The sequence below is a fragment of the Cyprinus carpio genome, chromosome B11 (genome assembly GCF_018340385.1).
Source record: "Cyprinus carpio isolate SPL01 chromosome B11, ASM1834038v1, whole genome shotgun sequence".
Taxonomy (NCBI): domain Eukaryota; kingdom Metazoa; phylum Chordata; class Actinopteri; order Cypriniformes; family Cyprinidae; genus Cyprinus; species Cyprinus carpio.
Genome location: NC_056607.1, coordinates 13,612,640 through 13,634,673, shown reverse-complemented (window position 1 = coordinate 13,634,673; position 22,034 = coordinate 13,612,640). Strand labels below are relative to the sequence as shown.

The 22,034-nt window shown below is 36.4% G+C and overlaps 1 protein-coding gene across 2 annotated transcripts in view; it reads right to left on the bottom strand.

Moving 5' to 3' along the window:
• Nucleotides 1–22,034, bottom strand: part of LOC109069555 (immunoglobulin superfamily member 21-like) — a 191,324-nt gene that overhangs the window by 54,752 nt on the left and 114,538 nt on the right. For both annotated transcript variants that reach the window (XM_042734023.1, XM_042734024.1), the window contains exons 3-4: nucleotides 10,989–11,110; nucleotides 2,783–2,901 (exon numbers count right to left, since the gene is read on the bottom strand). In XM_042734023.1, coding sequence (XP_042589957.1) covers nucleotides 2,783–2,901; nucleotides 10,989–11,110 — 241 coding nt within the window. The remainder of the gene's footprint in view (nucleotides 1–2,782; nucleotides 2,902–10,988; nucleotides 11,111–22,034) is intronic.

Genomic DNA, 22,034 nt, shown 5'->3' with positions numbered 1-22,034 from the left:
AAATTTAGTTTTTCAGTCATTTTGACAGCCCTACTGCTAACAGCCTGCAAAACAGTTTAACCAGGTGCAAAATGCACTGACATATTGCTGGAAGAATTTAAATGAAATCATGCTCATTCTTTTCAATACAAAAATGTCAATTTTTATTTAAATTAAGCTAATTTTGCCATATTCCCATAATTATGTTATTCAATTATCAAATCTTCATGTAACACTATTGTCTCCAATAGAAAGCAAACTTCATGAAAAAAAAAAAAAGATTTGTCAAATAATATACATACAGAATGTGCAAATAAATGGTGCCATTAGTGATTTATTAAACCAAGAATATACTTTGTTTTTTTTTACATGTTGACTACAGTAATTTAATTTTCATCACTAGCATGGTGTACCTATAACATTTCTAACCATGGCTTTAATTTTCTTTTGCACTAATGAGTTGGTCCACAAGTTGGCAACACTGGCCCAGGCCGTTGTTTCACAGTTGAAAAGAAATAGAAGATACATGACAACAGCAACAACAAACTATTGCAGATGTCCGCATTGACAAGCACTTGTGTGAAGGGGTTAAAATATCTGAAACTCTAGTTAAAACAAGTACAGTATATTTTTTTATTGGTCATAACTGAGGGGAAAAAGTGCAGACACTGGACAAGGATGAAAATTTTACTGTGCATGTATCAAGCACCTGTGTTCATATGCAAAACTGAAGCATACTTTGGGCTTTAGTGAATTTAGTGAAGTCTCATATGACATTCAAATTCTTGATCACACTGCCTCCCAAAATTAACCATGGCTAAAGTTGAAGTTCATGGTAGAGTCAACCCAGACTTAAGAATTAGCATGAAGGCGAGTCTCAGAGACCCCAATACTTTGAATTCTAGGCCTAAAAAGCAAATGATTGAATTTCTTGGCAAAAATTCAATAAAACGGATTTATGACGTCTTTTAGCAAATTAAAATACTGCCAGTGCAAGGCTTCCTATTAATGAACTCTTTTCACTAATTTTCATTCTCTCACTCGTCATGATTTTTTTTTCTCCCCTCCACCCGGTGAACTTGCCACACTAATAGGTTATGAATAATTCTGTTTCAGCTTAGATGGCAATTAGCCACAATGCTAGAGGCTATCCTTCTTCCCCTGTAGAGGTGTTGGGATTTACAAGTGTCAGCTAGATGAGGCGCACACACTTTCCTTCAATTCCTAACCAATTACAAGCTAGATTCTTCAAAACATCTCGTACTGATAAAGAGCAGCCCATTAATATCAACTATGCCATCGTTCTTACTGGGATGTGTTCTCCAGCTCAAGGGGCTGTAAGTGGCATTCTTTATTCAAGGCCGTATTTATTCACATCACCCCTTCTAGGGCTTTTCACCGATTTTCAGTCTGTCTCAAGACAGTGCAGTTATAGATAATCCTTCTGTGGCAGCTGATTTGGCAAAAGAGAGAATTGCTAATGAGATCTATCTAACAGCCAGTTAACAAAAATAAATAATAAATAAATAAATAAATAAATGGTAAAACTTACCAAACCTTTTTTGTTGGCTGAGCCACATGTAAATATTTAAGTACCCTATGAGTTTTAAATGACTATTTCAATAATTTAACAACACATTTGTATGGCCATGGTTCTCTGATGTTGATGATGATAATAAAAATAATAATAATAATAATAATAATAATAATAATAATAATAATAATATTTTTTGTAGTATGTTTAAACTCTAATTATATATTAATATTTCAACTGGAATTATAAATATATTACTGTTGGAAATTACAATTGTACTGTAAAATAATAATAAAAAAAGAATATATTTAACTATAACAATGAAATTAAACTATACTTTTAATTTAATTACAGCCTTTGATTTGATAGTAGCATGAAACTATTTTGCTATTATCATGCAGCCCCATTTATTTATCTTAATTTACATTCAAAATAATTCATTATCAGCTTCTCATCAACTCCTGAACCTGGGAACTTGGGAAACCATGCTGTAGCAGATTATCTTCAAACATGAATATAAAAAAGTTATTTTACATTTTAAACTATTTCACTGAAGAATTACGATCTCCAAATCATTAGATAATGTTCTAATACAGTTTGTTTATGCCTCATTTATGAAAGTTAGGGAAGCTCTTGTAAAGTCTTACCAAAAAAATAAATAATTTAAATAAATAAATAATAAATAATAATAATAAAAGAGATGGCAACAGGCATACAACGATTAAAAGCAAATCAGCTCTCTTTGTAATCTTTGCATTTTCATCGCCTCCCGAGTTTCCTAAATGATGCTTTGCAGCACAGCATGAATATAAGCAGCAAGTGGGGAAGTTCAAAGTGAAGTGTTATGAATTACGCACAAACACACACACAGACGCTACTCTACCTCCCATTCAAAGGTCCTTATCACATGGAGACAGTCAGCCTTAATGATAAGCCCATTCTGGACCAACCTGCCAAGCTCTAACAGAGAAAATACGGCAGACTTCCAAATAACAAACACAGGATAAAGCACTTCAAAACCTCAGGCAACGAGTTAAAGGACAATGAAAGAGACTTGGGGTCAGCTTTTGGATGCAACGCCACCACTTTCCTGTCAACTACATAATGCCAAAAGTCTATCTGAGCAAATTATGGTCCACTTAATCCTAAATAAACTGTACAGTTACATCCTCTTGTTTGAAGATGGTTTCAAATTAGTGCATGCTGTTCCACAGGCCTGAAGGTGAGAAAATACAAAAGGGAACCTTTCAGAAGTGCATTTATACTTACACATCACCGTAAGGAAGACGTTCCCTGATGCCAGGACGACCTTCTCACGTGTGGCTCGGTCATAGATTCCTACATGGCATTCATAAGGACCATTGTCTGAGATCCGGACCTCTGGGAGCCTGTGGAAAAAGATCAAAATTAACTGTTAGATGTTTTCAGTGATTCAAAGACTAAATATGATTATGGAGGCTTGCTCAAGCTCCCATGACAGACATACAGTTCATTCTGAAACTAGATTCAAGCAATTTTTAAACAAATACAAGCAAAGTTTGGCAGTTGTCATGATGCTAGGTTGTTCTGGCAGCTCTTTAGTGACATTCTCAATGACATTCTGCCCTTTAAATATGGTTCTGGTTTATACTTCAGTCTAAACTACGACTTCTTTTTTAGCACATTCAAAGTGAAAACCATTTTTTTTAATTTATTTTTTATCCAATTGCTTATAAACGTAACAACACACTTCTTCGCAATTCGAAAGGAAAGAATAAAATATACAAAATAATTTTTATCATAATACAGACTTCTGACCAAAGAGTCAAAGAGTCAAAGGCTTCATTCTTCATTCTGAGCATGGACTACAATGCAAATCAAAGTGAGATATTCAGCTGCAGGCAGTAGATCAAAATTGAGGACAATTGTCCTTCCTGGCCTCCTGTAGAAGAAGAGAGACTGCAGTGAAGCTGAAGCAACTGGGTGTGCTGTCATAGTAATGTGCCAAGCAAAAGAAAAGAGAGACTACTGCCTAAGAAAACAGTTGTCTGTCTGCTGGCTCAACACATTCCCATAATTCCTCACTCCATCCATCCATTTCTGCTGTCCCTGGAGCCCCACAGAGGGGGGGTAGGCTGCTGACAATGGCTGATAGGAATACCCAAATGCTCGACTTTGTGATACATTTTGTAGCTCTTTTCTATTTCATTCTGTTCCTTTCTTTTGCTTTGCATCTTCTCTCTCAGGACACTCAATAAAACAAACAGGAGGCTGTATTACTAACTGTACTGGCTGGGTAAAAGTGGCTATTGCTGCAAACCATAAAAATAGATTAGAAAATGTGAGCCAAGTTTCATCTTGGAAACTATAATGATGTCCAATTTTGAGCTCTATGCTACTAAAAAAAAAAAAAAAATATATATATATATATATATATATATATATATATATATATATAAATCTTGCTTTTCATGAAAAACATCCAACAAGTACACTTAATTGAAAAGCAAAATTGCATAAGATATTTTAACTTTTCTTTTCTTCATATTAAGTAATGTTGGGTATTTCATTTATATTGTGAAATATTAAAATTTTAAATAACTTTTATATAATTAATATATTTTAAAATGTCAATTATTTTTGTGATGTCAAAGCTGAATTTTCAGCATTATTACTCCAGTTTTCAGTGTTGTAATGGGGCAAACAAGACGTGAGACATGCGGATCCATTTGCAAGCTTTATATAAGGACGTGGTCAAAAAGGCAATATATTGAGGGCAAGACACAAGAATAGTCCAGTAAACGGGCGTGGGGTCGATCTCCGGCAAACAAAGTCCAAACAGGGTAATCCAAAGTGTAAATCCGAAATACACAGGCAATGATCAAAACAAAAAAACAGACAAGGCAAGACTAAACTAAGACTAGGAAACTACAGCAGGCTCCATAACATGCTCTCACTGACTAGCAATATGCACATACAATACTCTGCCCTGAGTGGTTGCGTGAGACTGATTTATATACTGTGTGTTATTGGTAGCAGCTGTGTGTAATTGGTTTCAGGTGAGCTTGTGATTAGTGCAGTGGAGTATGGGAAATGGAGTCCAGGGTAAAGTGTAGCAGTCTTTGTAGTGTGAGAGTCCATGTGGAGAGCGGGTGACCTCTGGTGGTGAGTGAATGGAAGTCCATGGACAGGATTCGTGACAAGTGTCACATTATCCTTCAGAAACCATTTTTAATATACTGATTTGCTGCTCAAGAAACATTTGATATTATTTGTGTGGAAACTGTGATACATTTTTGATCAAAGTAGTGTGATTTATTTTAAAACACTTTTGGTCTTTTTTGTTTGCAAATCTTTTTGAGTTCTTGTTCCAAATTCTCGAACAGCATAATTTCTCAAGTCTATCATGACAAAAAAAAAAAAAAAAAAAAAAAAAAAAAAAAAAAAAAAAAAATCCAAGCCCTTTACTCTTCGCTTCACTGACGTGATCCTTTAACAATCTCAACAGCATCTGCTTAAGCTCGATGCCGGTCGACAATGTCCTGCTGCTCAGCCCCTTTAAAACAAGCAGAAATTGAGTGAAACTAAGCTCATTTATATTAAATGAGAGCAGCGGTTGAGTTCTCAGCACAAGCGCATAAGCATTCCTTTCATGTACGCCTCCACCCCTCCCCACCGCGGCTTTCTTTCCCCCCGCACCTCAGATAGCTCACTTAGGCTTGATGAGTAGAAACACAGGCAGAGTTAATTGCAGTGCGTTCACCATCATGGCGATGGCAACAAAGCAGTGGCTGTAAACAAAACCACTCTGCCATTTCTCTTCATAGATGTCTATAATTTTATCCACATCTATTGGCAGTTTTAGAGTTTTTATTGTTGTTTTTGTAAGTTTTTTTTCCTCTCCTTACTTCCAGGGCTGCTTGACATGCACGGACCGTGATGATTGGATGAGAGGTTTGGCTCCAGCTTTGTACATTGGCATTGGTCTCACGTTCCACCCTGCAAGTGTCCTCTCTCTGGATGAGCTTTACTGCCCGGGTCTCTGAATCCCAGCCAGCACACTTCTCAATTCCTGCCTCTTTTACCTCTCCACCTCTCCTTCTTTCTGCCTTTCGACACTCGCTGTCTCTTATTCGCTCATTCTCTCCCCTCTGTTGCATACTTCCTCTTTGGATTGCTGAAATGCTGGCGATGTTGCACAATAGTCTGGCTCGCTCTGGTATTCAGTTCTTCAAAATAACCTCAATGGGACTGAAACTCCAGCTTCTTCACAGTCTTTCTCACTCTCACCCTCTCTGTATTCTCTCTCTCTTTCACTGTGCTCTAAAAATGTAGATGGATTGTTAATCAGAGAGTAATAAAAAGCCGATTAGCACTAAATCACACCGAGGTAAGAAGGGATTTGCCTAGCCAGGTCCTGCCACTCTGCAGTGTGTGTTAGTGTGTGTGTGTGTGTGCGTGCGCTGAGAGGGACAGAGTGCTCGCTGCCAGGAATATAACATTCTGTAATTACAGAAATGTGCCATGAATTTCTCAGCTGAGGCCTGTTCTTATTGGTGTTGTGGGCGTATGATGTTAGAATATGTCCGAAGCTGAATTTATGATGTTGGAATGTTCACAATAGCTCATGTTTTCATGAGTCATCAAACACATAGGTCAGCTGAGGGGATCTTTCACTCAAACATTCACTTATAGGGCCTTGAACATCATTTAAAAACGGTTCACAAACCAATTCCATTCAACGTGGCAATTTATGCATCAATAGATTTAATTATTAGAAATTAATTATTTGTGTTTCATGAATGAAGCTCATTGTGGCCACAGTAATGGTTGACCAACTTTTCAATGGCTGACGTCAATATCTGTTCATGGTTGCTGAAATCACACTTTTTAACTGAATTATAAAGCCACCAGGTCTCTTTGCAAACTTTCAAATGGGTAAAACAAAACATTTATTTACTTACTTACTTGTTTACCATTTACATGTCATAAGGGTGCTTCTGCAACATTTTAAAGGGCCTGCCAAAAAAAAAAAAAAAAAAAAAAAAAAAAAAAACATACAGTCTCAGTTGAAACACCATAGGGGCCTCTGATATGAAAGTGTCATTCAACCAGTCTGCGTTCTGTCATGAGATCTTGGCAATTTTGTTTGCGATTGTGGTTGCTGAATAAATATTGTTTTAATAAATAAACTTTATTGCAATTTGGAAATACTATTAGGAATAGTATTGGAAAAAGTTTTTATTAATGTAAACAGTGCTTCATTTATATATTAAATAGTCTATAATAAACAATAAACCATCTGTATGAGTTCATATTCTGTTGGTTTGTGCTTACTGACGAAGGTGCAATAATTTTCATTGCAACAATCATTGCGATTATAATTTTGCGATTCTTTTTTTAGTTTAACCATTAAACAGAATGACGAAAATAAGTTTTCAATGACTAAAACTAGACTAAAATGCTCAGACATTTCTTTGACTAAAAATTAACTAAACAAAAACAAAACATGGTTTATTAAATATGATAACTAAAAAGTGCATTTGACACAGGACTAACACTAATTTAAAAGACTAAGACTAAATTAAAAATGGCTGACAAAATTAACCCTACCCCAAATCCCACATTTGAAAATGAAACGGTCATACTGTAAATCAGTGCAATTGGCATGAACACAAGCCATCTTGCTCACCTTCTCGACAAGGTATATAACAGTCAGTACTGCTCCACTACACATTGTCCTTACTTCCAGACTAAAAGGAGACATCACATGCTTCCATGACACACAGCATATTTCATCTCCCTCTTTTAACACTGTTGTTGCGTTTCGGTGAAGAGGCATGAAAAAAATCTGATAGATGTGCGTGATAATCAGGTGCTTTTATTGAAGAACGGGCTTCTCCTGAAGGGCCCTGGAGGGCCCAGTGGGCGTAAGTGCTTTTGTTTCAGAGTATAAAGCTGAATGTTTTGCCAAGAGCAGTTGGGTCTCATAGGAACAGGTAGAGAACTAAGGTGTCCATGGTAATGAGAGAAGAGGGCCAGGTCAGAGTGCAAGGGGAGGGTCCTCTGGACCTGTTTGAGATTTGATTGACAGCTCAAACTTTCCATCATAATAAACTGGCAGCTTTGTGACAAGGAGAAGCTAGTGAAGAACAAGGAAAAAAAACTAACATTATGACTTATATTAAATATTAAAATGGAACAGAATAAATTTTTCAAACACCTTCAACAACGTAACCTCCTTAAGGGGGGTTGTGAGGGGAAAGTTTAGAAAAGACACAGAATTTCAATCTGCACTGTAATAATGTCTCATTTGATAGCTTGTGTGGTGTTGAGTTTTCAGGGAATTCAAACTGTCATGTAAGACTGTGATGGGACTGGCAAATCCTGTGCTGTTCAAAATGGAAAAACAAAAGCTTTTTTATTATTGCTCAATACTCCAAGAGACGAGATGCGTACTTCTGAGCAGCATGCAAGCAGACAAAGAGGTAATGTGAAAATAAGCAAACTTCTGTGGCCCAGCTAGAGGCAGACATGTCTATCTCTCTGTTTTCGATTTCTAGAAAGACCCTTACTGGTGCATTTATTTTTAGACGAAATGATGAGAACTGAATTTGAGTGGCAAGGCCTACCGGTGTGGCTTCTTGCCACTCTGGAATAAAAATTTGAGATAATACCTGTGAAATCAATCAATCAATCAATCAATCAATCAATCAATCAATCAATCAATCTATCTATCTATCTATCTATCTATCTATCTATCTATCTATCTATCTATCTATCTATCTATCTATCTATCTATCCATCCTTCCATTTCTATATCCATCTGAATGTCTATCCATCTATCTTATTGTATTTTTTCTATCTATCTGTATGTCTGCTTAGCAGGGCAAGTGAGTTGACTTGGATTTTCACTGTGAAAACTTTACATGTAGTTGCATGCTGTAAGTGCATCCGAACTATAAATATTTTAGTAGATATTTGTACTTGAAAACAAATCACTGTTTATGGAAATTATTTTTCATTTCAGTGTATTTCACTATGAGTGTGTGCATTTATACTTAGGCGACTGCACATGGAGTTTGATGGTCTCTGCAGTTGCCACCTTCCTTCCCGAGCATTATGTGAGACTGCGAGGTCAATACAGGTGATCCCTACTGCAGTTATAGTGTGACAGTCAATTTGCTTCCTGCTGGGTAAAAGTGTTTGTTTCCATGTTTGTGTACACATCATACACTGTTCCACTTTCCAAGCAAAGCAGGGAGGTATTGTAGCCTGTTGCTTGAAAAACTCTGCTTGACTTGATGCACATGTGCACATATCTACGTTGTAAAAAATGCAGCTAGTCTTGCAGCAGGTTGAGCTAGTAATCGAAACCTTAATTTCTCTGCTCTTCATCTAATAGTTTGTACTAGCTTTTGGTTTGACAAGACACTTGTATTGTATGTTTTGGTGAGGAGGAGAGCAGATTTGAGGAAGTATTTCTGGGGCTTGGTTTTGCTTTTCCGCCTGAAGCTGAGCCTCAGGTATCAAGGATGACTTGGGAAACACGTCTGTTTCTCAGTGGGCCTGTGAAACACTACAGCAGATGTTCGAAAAGGGAAGGCTAAAGATGACGCTTCCTGAATGGAACTGCAACTGAGGGCCCAAAAGAAAAGCTTGGCTTGGGGCTCAGTGGGTGAAAATACCAAAAAGTACTGGAAACTGAGGCAAAGTTTCTTAATCAGGTCATATTTTACTTAAAGAGTCTAACTTTTTTAGGCCTTTGAGGGGCCAGTATACACATGACACAGAACCACTAGATGGAGCACAACAGAATTGAAGGGGTCATATGATGTTGCTAAAAAGAACATTACTCTGTGTATTTGGTGTAATGAAATGTGTTTATGCGGTTTAGGGTTCACAAAACACATTATGTTCCACATATTGCACATTATTGTTTCTCCTCTATGCCCCGCCTTTCTGAAACGCGTCGATTTTTACAAAGCTGATCATTCTGAATAGTGAGGTGTGCTCGGATTGGCCAGCTATCCAGTGCATTGTGATTGGCCGAATGCCTCAAGTGAGTGACAAAAATGTTACGCTCCTTACCATACTGTGATGTCGTCTCCCAGAGCAAAGAGAAAAAAACATTGAAAAACCCATTATAAACAAGGCATTTGTTGCATCCAGTGGGGACATAATTATGGATTATAATGACTTACAGTGTCTTTTTACGCGTTGCATTATATAGTGCAGCGTAAACATAAAACCATGTCTGCATTTGTAATCGGAGGAATGACGAACAACAAGCGCTACTCTTCACTGCTCAAAACTCACGTTTGAATCATCAGTGGCAAATCCTTTACATATGAAAACGTACTTACAGACTGTGAGTCAAAACAACAGCATTGTAGTCTACTCTTCCAGAATCAGGAAACAGTCCTCCATAAAATGTGCTGCACACATCTAAATATTTAGATTGAACTGTTCTGGAACAGTGTTGTAAATAACAACAATGTTGTACTTAACCACTGATTTCTAGTCGTGTCCTCTTTTGGATGGCCAAACAAAGTATTTTCACTTTCGCAATGAAACACACGCGTCTTCCCAACATGTAGAGAAAGGGAAACTTGAAATCGCATCATATGACCCCTTCAAACAGAAGGTTCATTAGCATACTGTATATGCTAACAACTCAATAAACTTGAGATTCTAATCCCACATTGGTCTGATTGGTTGGCTGTTAAAAATTATACTGATGTGTTGAACTGGGTGTCAAACATTGATTAAATTTTAACGCTTTAGAAATGCAACGCTCATGATGCAAGACTCTGAAAAAAAAAAAAAAAAAACAGTGAACAATTGACAAAGATGCCCTTCTGATGAACACATAAGAAAGTTAATGCAGAAGGAACCCAAGGCATTTCTCTTTATAGTAATGTATAAAAGCAATAGGAAACGAACACAGTCAGAAATGTTGCAAGCCAGGCAAAGTCTTACTGTCCACATTATCATTACAGTCCAGTGTGCTATGAACAAAATTTGGCGTTTCCAGAGATCATATTTGACCCTGGACCCTTAAAACCAGTCTTAAGTCGCACGGGTCAATTTTAAATTTCAATGTTATTTTTTTTTTCTTTTATGCCAAAAATCATTACGTTATTAAATAAAGATCATGCTCCATGAAGATATTTTGTAAATTTACAACTGTAAGTATATCAAACCTTAATTTTTGATTAGAAATAAGATAACTTTAGAGGCAATTTTCTCAATATTTCATTTATTTCTTTATTTCTTTTTTGCACCCTTAGATTTCAGATTTTCAAACAGTTGTGTCTCTGCCAAATAATGCTCTATCCTTACAAAACCATACATCAGTGGAAAGCTTATTTATTGAGATGCATGAATCTCAATTTCAAAAAAATGTACCCTTATGACTGGTTTTGTGGTCCAGGGTCACATATTACATACATATTCTATTTTGTGACAACATATAACAACTAACGGCACTTACCGGACCGTCGATTGATACACCAGGTCCTCCCGTCTCCGGTAATCCTCCATATGGGAGTAATTGGTATTGAACATAGCATCGTACGTAAAAATCTTCTGCTTAATAGTGCCTCCATCTGTAACCTGTTGAGAAATAAGAATAAAACATTAATAAAAAGATGTGTCTTATAATGAAGTGGATACTCCATAGACCCCTATACATAAATAATGAGACGAGACAGTACAAGAGCTCGATGCCTACAGGCAAAGTTAGTGCTCACACTTTAAAATGATCCCATTGATCCGTTTAGAGTCATTATTGGTATATTATTTAAGAGCTTGTGAAGAGATGAATTTAAATGAGCTCTCGGAAATCTGCCAAACATGATAAAATCAGCGAGACACTTACATATGTGGCATTAGGAATTAAGTGCACTATAAGGCAGCGATCTAATGATGACTGTCGTTTTTGCTGCATTTTGTTGGTCTGCGGCACAGGAAAGGTAATGAAATGTGAAGAGATACTGCAGAGGTGAGGGATATTTGCGGCACTATTGGCTCATTTCGCGTCTCTTTCCCCTCCCTGACGTTCTTGGCAAATGATGGAGCGTGGCTCTTTTTGCGCTAATATCCACAGGGGAGAGAAAGTCGCTTAGCATTTGAATGACTGTGATTTCTCTTCATAGCACAGAAAGAAGAGGGAGAAAGTGGGGTGACAGATTTTAATGGAAGTGTTAATGCCTGCTTTTGAAGCGGGGGAATTGTTGGCGGGACAGGTGTCTTTCTTTCGGCGAACACTTGAGATGCTATCTACGGCCTCTTAATCTGCTCCCCCGGCGCTGTAAATCAGTCCTAGGTGGATTTGTGATTGGTTTTCCTCTGTGTGGGGAACAACAGTGCCACGAGGACAATGTTAAATTGGTTTGATTTGAACAAACAATTCACGCTGCCCTCACAAATGAGTGTAGGTAGGCCACAATAACCTCTATTCCTCTAGAGATTCACACTAAATGCCTGCAGCCACTGGAACACACAATGATTCATAATTGCTCAAATTCTCTTTAAAAAGGAATTATAGGCACAATGAATACAGGGGATAAACAATTCAAGCGTATAGGATAATGTTTACATAAAGCATATCTGAAAACGCACAATAGCAGTGAGCTATTCCAGAGCAATTCCAACATGATATGATATATTTTAATACATCTGGAGCAAGAGTCCATTTAAATGTGAAAGTGTGTGGGTTAAGAATATTTCTGAGCTCTTCCATCTCTTTTACGGTTACATTTGGAGGTCTGAATCGACTTCTATACCTTAGAGTTGCAACTTTATTTCTCGTAAAGCAGATGCAGTGTACGTTTATACATATTTATGTACCATGAAATTATTTTTTAAAAATCAGTAATACGTATATATACACAACCTTCCCAAAATACATAGACCAAAAGTATATTCTTTTAGGCAGAAATATGATGACTATGATATGATGTATGATGAAAATACTTCTACATAGACGTGTAGATGTGTAAGAAACAGGTCAGCAAAATGGCCAAACCAAGGATTTTTAAGTGATGCCACTTACAACACATCCAAGGAATGCTTTGACATTGCACTTTGAGCACGACGATCACCCTGACCATCTGGCTGTCTTGTAAGCATGCAAGGATGTGGCTGCTATGGGTCCCGCTACATTTTGCTACAGGTTTACAGGGAAGTGGAACATTGAAAGTTTAGTCACCAAAAGCAAACCTGTGTTTGATTGTTGTGGTTTCCCCTCGGGTTGATCCTAGTCGCTTTTGTTTTTGACTCCAATAATGCTTTAAAAATGCTTTAAAATGTGAAACGCAACAAAGTTTCTGTATGACATGTTTTGCAAAACATAAAGTGCTCCCAGTAGCTGAATAAAGATTCCTTTGGTGGATTCAGGTCTTGACTCAAGCATTGTTATGAACAGCCTGAGATGGGTCTACCTGCAGTGCATTTCGTTCAATGTAATGCAGCAACCATTCAAAAGATTTATGAAAAACTGCATTCTGCCCTTTAATGCACAACCATAATGTGAAATCACCTGTATCTTGTTTCATAAATCACAAAGAACTGCATTAGTGAAGCATAGAAGAAAAAAGCGAATGAGAAAATCGAACACACTTTTTTTATTTTTTTGTACCTAAAACTTCTTTTTACACTTAATGGAGACTAGGAAGAAAAATAAAAAATCTATAATTGTGGAGAGACACAAGGTGAAGGGTTTGCTCTGTTTACATGCATTTTAAAATGAGAGGGTGCTTGTGTTTATTCAAGCACGTATGAAAATATTCGATAAGCAGCGAGTGTATGCTAAAAACAGCAAGCACATGATGAGTGGGAGAGGCAGAGTAAAGGTTCTGACATTCTCTCTGATAAACAGAAATGCAAAATGGGCCTTACAAAAAAAAAAAAAAAAAAAAAAACAGACACTGTCACCCACTTTGTCATCATGACAAGAGAAGAGGACAGTAATGAGAACATCAAGAGCATGGTGGGAAACCAAAGGTGCCATTGTTCAATGGAATGGCATAAATGAAAAAAATAAATAAATAAAATAAAGCATAAAATGAACAAATGAATAGCATGATGGGAATTCACGTCTCATATAGTAGATGTTTGATAGAACATCAAGACCCTTTCATATCAGTTTCCTGTGGTCTTTTTCTGTTCATTCTTAACTTCAAAACATATTTGAAGTAAGTTGCATGCAATAAATTATGCAGGACAATGTAAAAGTATACAGTTATCCAAACTGAAAACATACTTTATAGTTTTTTTTTAAATACTTCACTTTTTCCCCAAAAGTTTTCCAAATGTTGTAGCTGTTTCCACACTAATAAATATAAATAGCTATTAAAAGATATAAAATAAAGTAGTGCTTTATTTCAGAACAGTATATGATTTAAACTGTATATTTTTAATCTGCTCTGAAATAATTATTTTGAATATTCTGATTAAAATCCCCCAAAATGCTGACAGTATATTTATTTCAGGAAACCTAATACTATACTTTTAACGATTTAAAATATATACACACATACTGGTCTCTCTCTCTTTCTTTACTAGTGTATATATAAAGACTGCTTTAGGCCATTCATCTTAAAATTAATCAAAACTCACCATTTTTTGGAAATGTATGGAAAAAATGAAAATTGGTTTGTTCAACACTGTTGAAGACAACCATGCATATATGGCAGGAAACGAGAGACATTTAGCTGGCTCGTCTCCATGGCGTGCTCATACATGTGGGCCTAATGAATTCACCTCGTAATCAAAATGGACCTGAACTCCCATGCGAAAGGACATCCATCATGCATGACTGTCCGCCCTGTTGTCTTGACGACTACCTCTGCTATGAGAATGTGGAAGGAGACAGGCAGACAACAGGAAACCAGATAAATGTGCTTTTATTGAGCAAAAAGGCCACATGGGGGGAAACATACATCCAGCTCGAGGTAGTTTATTGAATCTGTTCCACACATTACCGCAGAGACACAGAAGTACAGCAGTGGCCGCATACCATCTGGAGAGGAGGAAGAGAATCTGGGTGGGCGTGAACAATCTCCGCCTTCTAAGTCTGTCTGTCTGTCTGTCTGTACCCACAATAAACTCTAACAGTAGGATACCTTGGACATATGCTCATAGGTCCCTGTGTGATTCATTTGATTTTATTATTTTCTTTAACTTTTTTTCTGTTTTAATTTTTATAGATTACCTTTTTCTGTTTTAATTTTAATAATAATAATCATATTTCTTTCAATCCACAAGCCATATTTCTTAATAATAGTAATAATAATAATAATAGTAATAACAAACTTCAGAAAACTGTTTATGTATTAATTTTGTGGATTTATGATTTAATACAAAAAAAAACAAAAAAACAATGGTAATCAAATAAAGGCATAACACATTAACAATTTAATTATTCTTTCAAATGATATTAAATGAAAATTTAACAATTAATTTTATTTTTAACAAACATATTTCTACAGGTTTACTGATGAAAACATGAAAACATGGAAGAAATTAAAATGGTGTGATATAAGTTTTAATAATGTATTATTATTATTATTATTATTATTATTATTATTATTATTATTATTACTTTCATTCTGCTGTACACTAGTAATATATTTGTCACATTTTTTTCAAGCTAAACCAAACTTTAATTTTGACAGGCTGTCATTAATACCTTTGACGATGATAGTTTTGTCAAATGAAATGCTGATTTTCCACATCACAGAAATCATAGTGTCCTAAACTCACGCTCTAACCAGCCTCAGACAGCAAATATCTAGTCATATTCATTTTATAACAAACATGCCTGCGCTTTAATCAGTCAACTTTGATCAGTGCCACGTTACAGAAAGGTGCAGCCAAGCAGGCAAAAGGAATCAAGAGGGGTTGGAGAAGGGTGCAACCTACAAGTGTATGAGTGGCTGAGGCTGAGGATCCCAACAGAGTGTAAACAATGCACGCCGTCTGCTGCGGTTCCACATGGAGGCCTTGGCCTTCTCCCTACCTTCACTCAGCTCACTTCAGCAGAGTGGCACCCCATCCCTCGGGCCTAACTGAGCTGTGGTTATTTATAGAGCACTCCTGAATCACTTTCTGCAGTCTGAGGAAACACACATACACATTCACATAGACATTCAGTGGCTTAATCCGATCGTGATCTTAGATCACTTCCACAGCCTCACTGAAAACGAAGCTTCAGGTTGTAGCAGAACTCACATACATTTCATCATACTGTATGGCCACCAGTTTACTTTGGCTTATCCAATATGTTCAGCTGAAAGGAGACAAACGGATCAGACACAAGTCAATTAAACAAACAAATATGTATTTATTTATTTTTTAAAGAAATTAATATTTTTATGCAGCAAGGATGAATAAAATTTATCAAAATTGCCAGTAAAAACATTATAATGTCACAAAAGATTTCTTATAATATTTCTTATATATATTTCTTATAATATTTCTTATATAATTTCTTATAAAGACTTTAATGTTTTATTCATCAAAAAATCCTGAAAGAAAAGAAATGTATTTTGGCTACATAATTGTTTTTAATATTGATAATACTAAGAAATGAGCACAAAATCACCATATTCGGATGATTTCTAAAAGATCATGCGTCACTGAAGACTGGCGAAATGGCTGCTGAAAATTCAGCTTCACTATCACAGGAATAAATATTTTTTAATAAAACGGTATATTAAAAACCGCTTTTATAAAAAATAAGAAAAAAAGGGCATTATTATAATTTTTAAATCAAATTAATGCACCCAAAGTGTGCGTAAGAGACTTCTTTAAAAAAAGAAATCTGGCTGACCCTAAAATTTCAAACAATAGTGTATATGTATAGAAAATGGATTGCTGTTTTTTCCCCCTAAACTGTTTGGCATTTTAGGATACACCCACTGCTGTCATCCTTTCAGATACGTGGTCTAAAACTCTTCCCTTTGTTATTTTTTTCTTCTATTTCCTTCTCCGACCATCACTTAACAGGAGTTTTGTCTCGCTCTACGACCACCCCATTCTAATCCATTATTTCATAACCTGAGACAGGTTGACAGGTCTAATATTAGTGATTTGACAGCAAATTATTATCCCACATAGCACACACTTAAATCATACGTATGTTGATGACATGACAGACAACTATTTATCGACTCAAAGTACATGTCAATAATCTTGCTCTCAACTTGTTTCTTCTAAAGATTTAAGGCAGTCTCTGCATGCGGTTTAGCACTCTGAACAAACATAGCCATAGGAGGTTCACAGTCCCTATACAATATTTGCAGTCACACTCCTCTGTCTTCCTTTGTATGTTCTCCAAATATTGTACATCCAGCAGTCAATCTAGTCTTGTGTGCAAAGTATACAAACCCCTGCAAAACATGCTGTCTTAGCCTGGGTAAGAAAGCTTTTGTAAACAGATTTTATTTGCCATGAACCTGCTTTTATCTAGTGAATGGTGACCAGACTACGTAGTACTTCCACTAACATTTTTAAATTGAAGGAGCATTACAGTCAAAGTGTCATGGATGTGATTCCCAGGGATATATATATATATATATATATATATATATATATATATATATACACATATATATATATATATATATATATATATATATATCACACACACACACACACACGGTAATGTGCAAAAGTCTTAGGCACATTAGTATTTTCACCCCAAAATAGGGTTTTAAGACAATTATTTATATCTTTTGCTGTAGTGTGTCGGTAGGAGATATCAGTTTACATTTCCAAACATTCATTTTGCCATTAATTTTAATAATAATCTAGTGATATTTTTGAATGCACAAGCAGTCTGACAACAGCCGGTGCTCCACATGGAGATCTGATCTCACCATCATCAAATCTGTCTGTGATTACATGAAGAAACAGATGAAACTGAGACAAACTAAATCCAGAAGAACTGTAGCAACGTCTTCAAGACATTTTAAGAAACCTGCCTCCAAAGCTACAGTACTAAGAAGTTTTAGGCACTTGTGTAAATATGCTGTAAATTAAGGATGCTTTCAAAAATATTGTCATAAATGGATTTTATTTATCAGTTAACTTCTATTAACTAAATCAAATCAATATTTGGTGTGACCAACCTTTGCATTTAAAACAGCTTTTGTCCAGGTACACTTGCAAAATATGAAAATATTATATGGCCCAAAACTTTCAGAAAGAAAGTTAAATATTTCTGCAATTCTTTGTATATGTTAACATTCAACAAAGCATCTTGTTTACCATCTGTGTTGTTTTTAGGTATTATGCACCATGTACTGCTGAAAAACTGCGATAGAGGTGTTCATTTACTATTAATTGCAGTAAATTAACATGTTAAATTAACTCTCATGTAAATGTAAATCTACAGAGGCTGACTCATTAAAGCGTGATGTTCTACTAGAGCATCTCTGTAGGCTCTTGATAAACTTTGGTGGCTGGATGGTGGTGGAACTCGAGTTTAATAAGATTTATTGCAGTTCTTAGTATGAGCTGACGCATTGTTGAAATGCTAACAAAAAAGATGTGAACGGCGCATTGTGCTGATCAGGGTGTTATAGAACAGCTCATCTGCATGGCAATTGGTTTAATATTGTGCTCCCACAATGGGAACAATGTACGCTCTGAAAGGGACATGAAACAGGGCCGCTGTACTACTGGAAGTGTGGCTGTTTCCTCCACACCAAGGGCTCTTCATTCTAAACAACACAAAAACCTAATTCAACGCTGCGCTGTAATAACTGTAACGAAATCACAGCCTCCGGTGTTTCTCCAGTAGGTCCCTATGATATTTCCACGACGTCTCCACAGGATGCAGCTGTGAGCTTAAACTGCTCTACCTGCTCACCTGGGAACCCATGGTGAGCCGAGGTCCCCGCTGTGCCAAGTGAGTACAGTGAGAGGCGTGCTGAATGAATTTCATGCTGCACATGTCAGATGTCTCCTCCCTTCCGGCTATGCCAATGAAAGGGATCTGCCTCTCTGCAGGGCTTTCACAGATGCCATGGGACGGGTTATCCAGTTAAACACAGACACAAAACCATCTCACCTCATGAGGCTGATAGGTGCCATTATAAACTGCGTCTTCAAGGTGCAGAGCTGTCATGTGCATATGTCTTGCATAAGAATCTTTGTGACAGGCTCAGTGCATTTTGTGTGTCATAACAAATAAAACTACAGTAATGAGGCGAATAAGCAGTCAAAAGTACACGTTTCATATATTTTTATATCTATTCAGGGCTCCCACCTTGTTAACACTTGTCAAACAGGCCACTTTATAACTTGATATCTGCCTGATAAGGTAAAACCCAAAACCGTAATGAGGAACTAATGTGTATGCATGAAAAAAAGAGAGAAAAAAACAAGGCCATTGGGGTGATAAATATTCCTCTGCCCCGATGTGAGTGTCACATGCTCTAGGCATGCTGTCACTCATTTCCATTCCAAGACCACCAGGGAGGACAGAGCAGTGATTGGATGAGGCATTCTCTGGCAGATTGGAACTCTGGGATTAAAACTCATGCTGCCAGACATGTTCTAGCTCCAGTTGAGCCCAAATCAGAGCAGATGAGAACATCTGAACTGCTCCGGTTTCACAAGGTCAAGCCAAAGGCCAGATAGTTGCCACAAAAAGTATTCAGACGCTTAAGCCATGCTTAAAAATGTATGAATGTCAATACATTAGAAGACAAAATATCAACCCAAAATGACACTTATCTGAAAGGAAGACAGCTTTCAGCCACTTAAAATGACTCTGGGACAAGTTGGTGAAAAGTAATGGCAAAAATGCCTCAGAAAAGTTTTTTTTTCTTTGCTTATTTAGATTTGCCACTTGGTGTGATATTGAGTAAACAATGTAATAAATTGTAATTTTATTATGTTTATTTTGGATTGTTTAGCCTTTTATTTTAATGCTAATAATTTTTTTATTGTTTATAATAAAAGTAAAAACAATAATATATCAGGAGAGTTAGAAGAGGTTCAAAATTTCAAAGCAAAATATTTTAAATGTTTACAGTTTTAAAAAGATAACAAATTTTTCATATAAAAATGTGCCTGATAATTCAACCAATGAATCAGTAAATTATATTACTATTTATGCTTCTGTCACCTCTCTACTGGAACCATTCCTCACTTGTAAAAGCATCGACATAACTGATAGTCTTTGGTTTTCGCGTTGCCGCTGTTTTTTCTACTCCAACTGACAATGTTTAATAAGATTTAAATCTAGAAAGCGGTAACAGAAAAAGTATGTGAGGCTTTTTGTCTTCTAAGGAGCAGAAAAAATAAATAAGAAGGGTAAATTTAATAGAGAGAGCATCCACGCTGATTATAATGCTGGGGATATGCTGTCTGGGGCATACATTAACCTACTGCTTAAGGACAATGAGGACCAAGGGGAAGGCTTAAAGAGGCTGTCTTGTTCTGCCAGAAGGACATCATGCATGAGGTCCAATTTCCCACAAACTAGGGAAGGCAGGAAGCATTCCCTGGCCTCATGTTAATAGTAATTGGGGACTTTCTTACAGAGACTTTTATTCATTTCCTTAAGTGCCACAGGGCTTGTGCCACTAGAACACTGCATCTCCAGGAAAACTCAACTATATGCACCAAAAAACAAACACACTCATCTATTCCCCCACCCATATCCACCTACACACTTAAAAAAAAAAAAAAAAAAAAAAAAAAAAAAAAAAAAACCTTATATAAGTTTTAGTCAATGAGGAGACAAACACACGTTATGTAAGCATCACAATGCAGTAGGAAAACAAAGCTTTGACTGAAGGACAAGGTGACAATGGAAAAGAGGACACAGAGACCTCTGGGAGAGATCGCCCTTAATCCTTTGGGCCAGAGAGAGCAAGCATGGGTTATCTGAGGACATTAAATCCTGATTTCCAGAAAATACACTGAAAATTGAACTGAAAAAAAAAAAAACTTTAACTGTAGCGTATATGTATGCACACTTTCCATCAAAGAAGGAGATAAGGAATTGGAAATAAGTGATTTTCTACAATCACATTATTTATCATAAAGAAAGAAAGAAAGAAAGAAAGAAAGAAAGAAAGAAAGAAAGAAAGAAAGAAAGAAAAATAATAAAAGAAAGAAAGAAAGAAAGAAAGAAAAAAAATAAATAAATAAATAAATAAATATTATTATTATACTTTTAGTTTTATTTTGGGGTTTGGGAAAGCATACAAACTCTGGCACCGCTACACACCATGGCGTCAGGACAATAATTATTCAGTTGATCTGTCATTTGAATATATCATTTTATCCTTCTGCAGATGCGAACAGGCAGGGGTGGGCGCGAGCGCCAGCAGACAGATGGTCCAGAAGACATTATGGGCCACAGCAGATCCTGTGTGTCTGCATATGTTCGGAGCGTTCCAGAAGAGACTGTGTCTTTGCTCTACACCTGCCCCTCTGGACAGAGACTCTCACCATCTGGATCTGGTGGTGACATGGCTAGATAAGAAGAGATCACCTGAATCATGCAAAGCTAGCATAAGCATGATAATATTATCTTTAAAAATGTCAGTCTCAGCTGAAAATACGGCACTGCTTTTAGCGATGATAGTGTGTAATACTGCATATAATAGCACCAGCAATGTTCACATGAGACTGGCAGAGACTGAAATTGTTGAATAAAGTTTTTATTTTTGTTTTCTTTGTGGACAAAAAGTATTTTTGTGGCTTCATAAAATTATGGTTGAACCACTGATGTCAAATGGACCATTTTATCAATGTCCTTACTACCTTTCTGGCCCTTGAATGTGGTAATTACATCGCTGTATATGCAGGGTCAGAAAGAGCTCAGATTTATATCTTAATTTGTATTCTGAAGAAGAAGGTCTCACGGGTTTGTATCAATATTATGGGGAGTAGTTAATAATTCATTCTGGGGTGAACTATCCCTTTAAATAAGTCAGTAATATACATTGCAAGCGACATTTGATGTTGACTTGAAAACAAATAGCTCTTGTTTCTCTATCTAGTGTGCCTATTCTACTTTATTTGTACACATCTTGTTTCTACTACATCGTAATGTTAACAAACAGGAACAAGCATATGTTTGTGTGCAACATCTCTCTTGACTCTCTAAAACAGTCCTGTAATGTCATGTTTGACAAAAGACAGAAGCAATTTCACCATGAACTTCCTGTGTAACATTACAGTTTTTGGTTCCACCTATTACTGAGATGACACAGGCATCATTCAGAGATGAGTTTATCAGTAATCCAGAGTCTTTATGTCCTGATGACGAGGTGTCAGGCAGGTTACCAAGGATTAACATACAGCTTTGAAGTAATCATGTCTTCCTTTTCCTGCACAACGACAAATAAATAAATAAATAAAAAGAGTTTATCCTGAGATGAAGCCTTCAAATATTCACCAATCTCACATACTGAGCAACGAGGCTTATTTTATACTTCTCTTAATACCAAGCGCAGTGTGATATTACTTATTTACTTACTTGACAATCCTCACAGACGGAACAGATGGT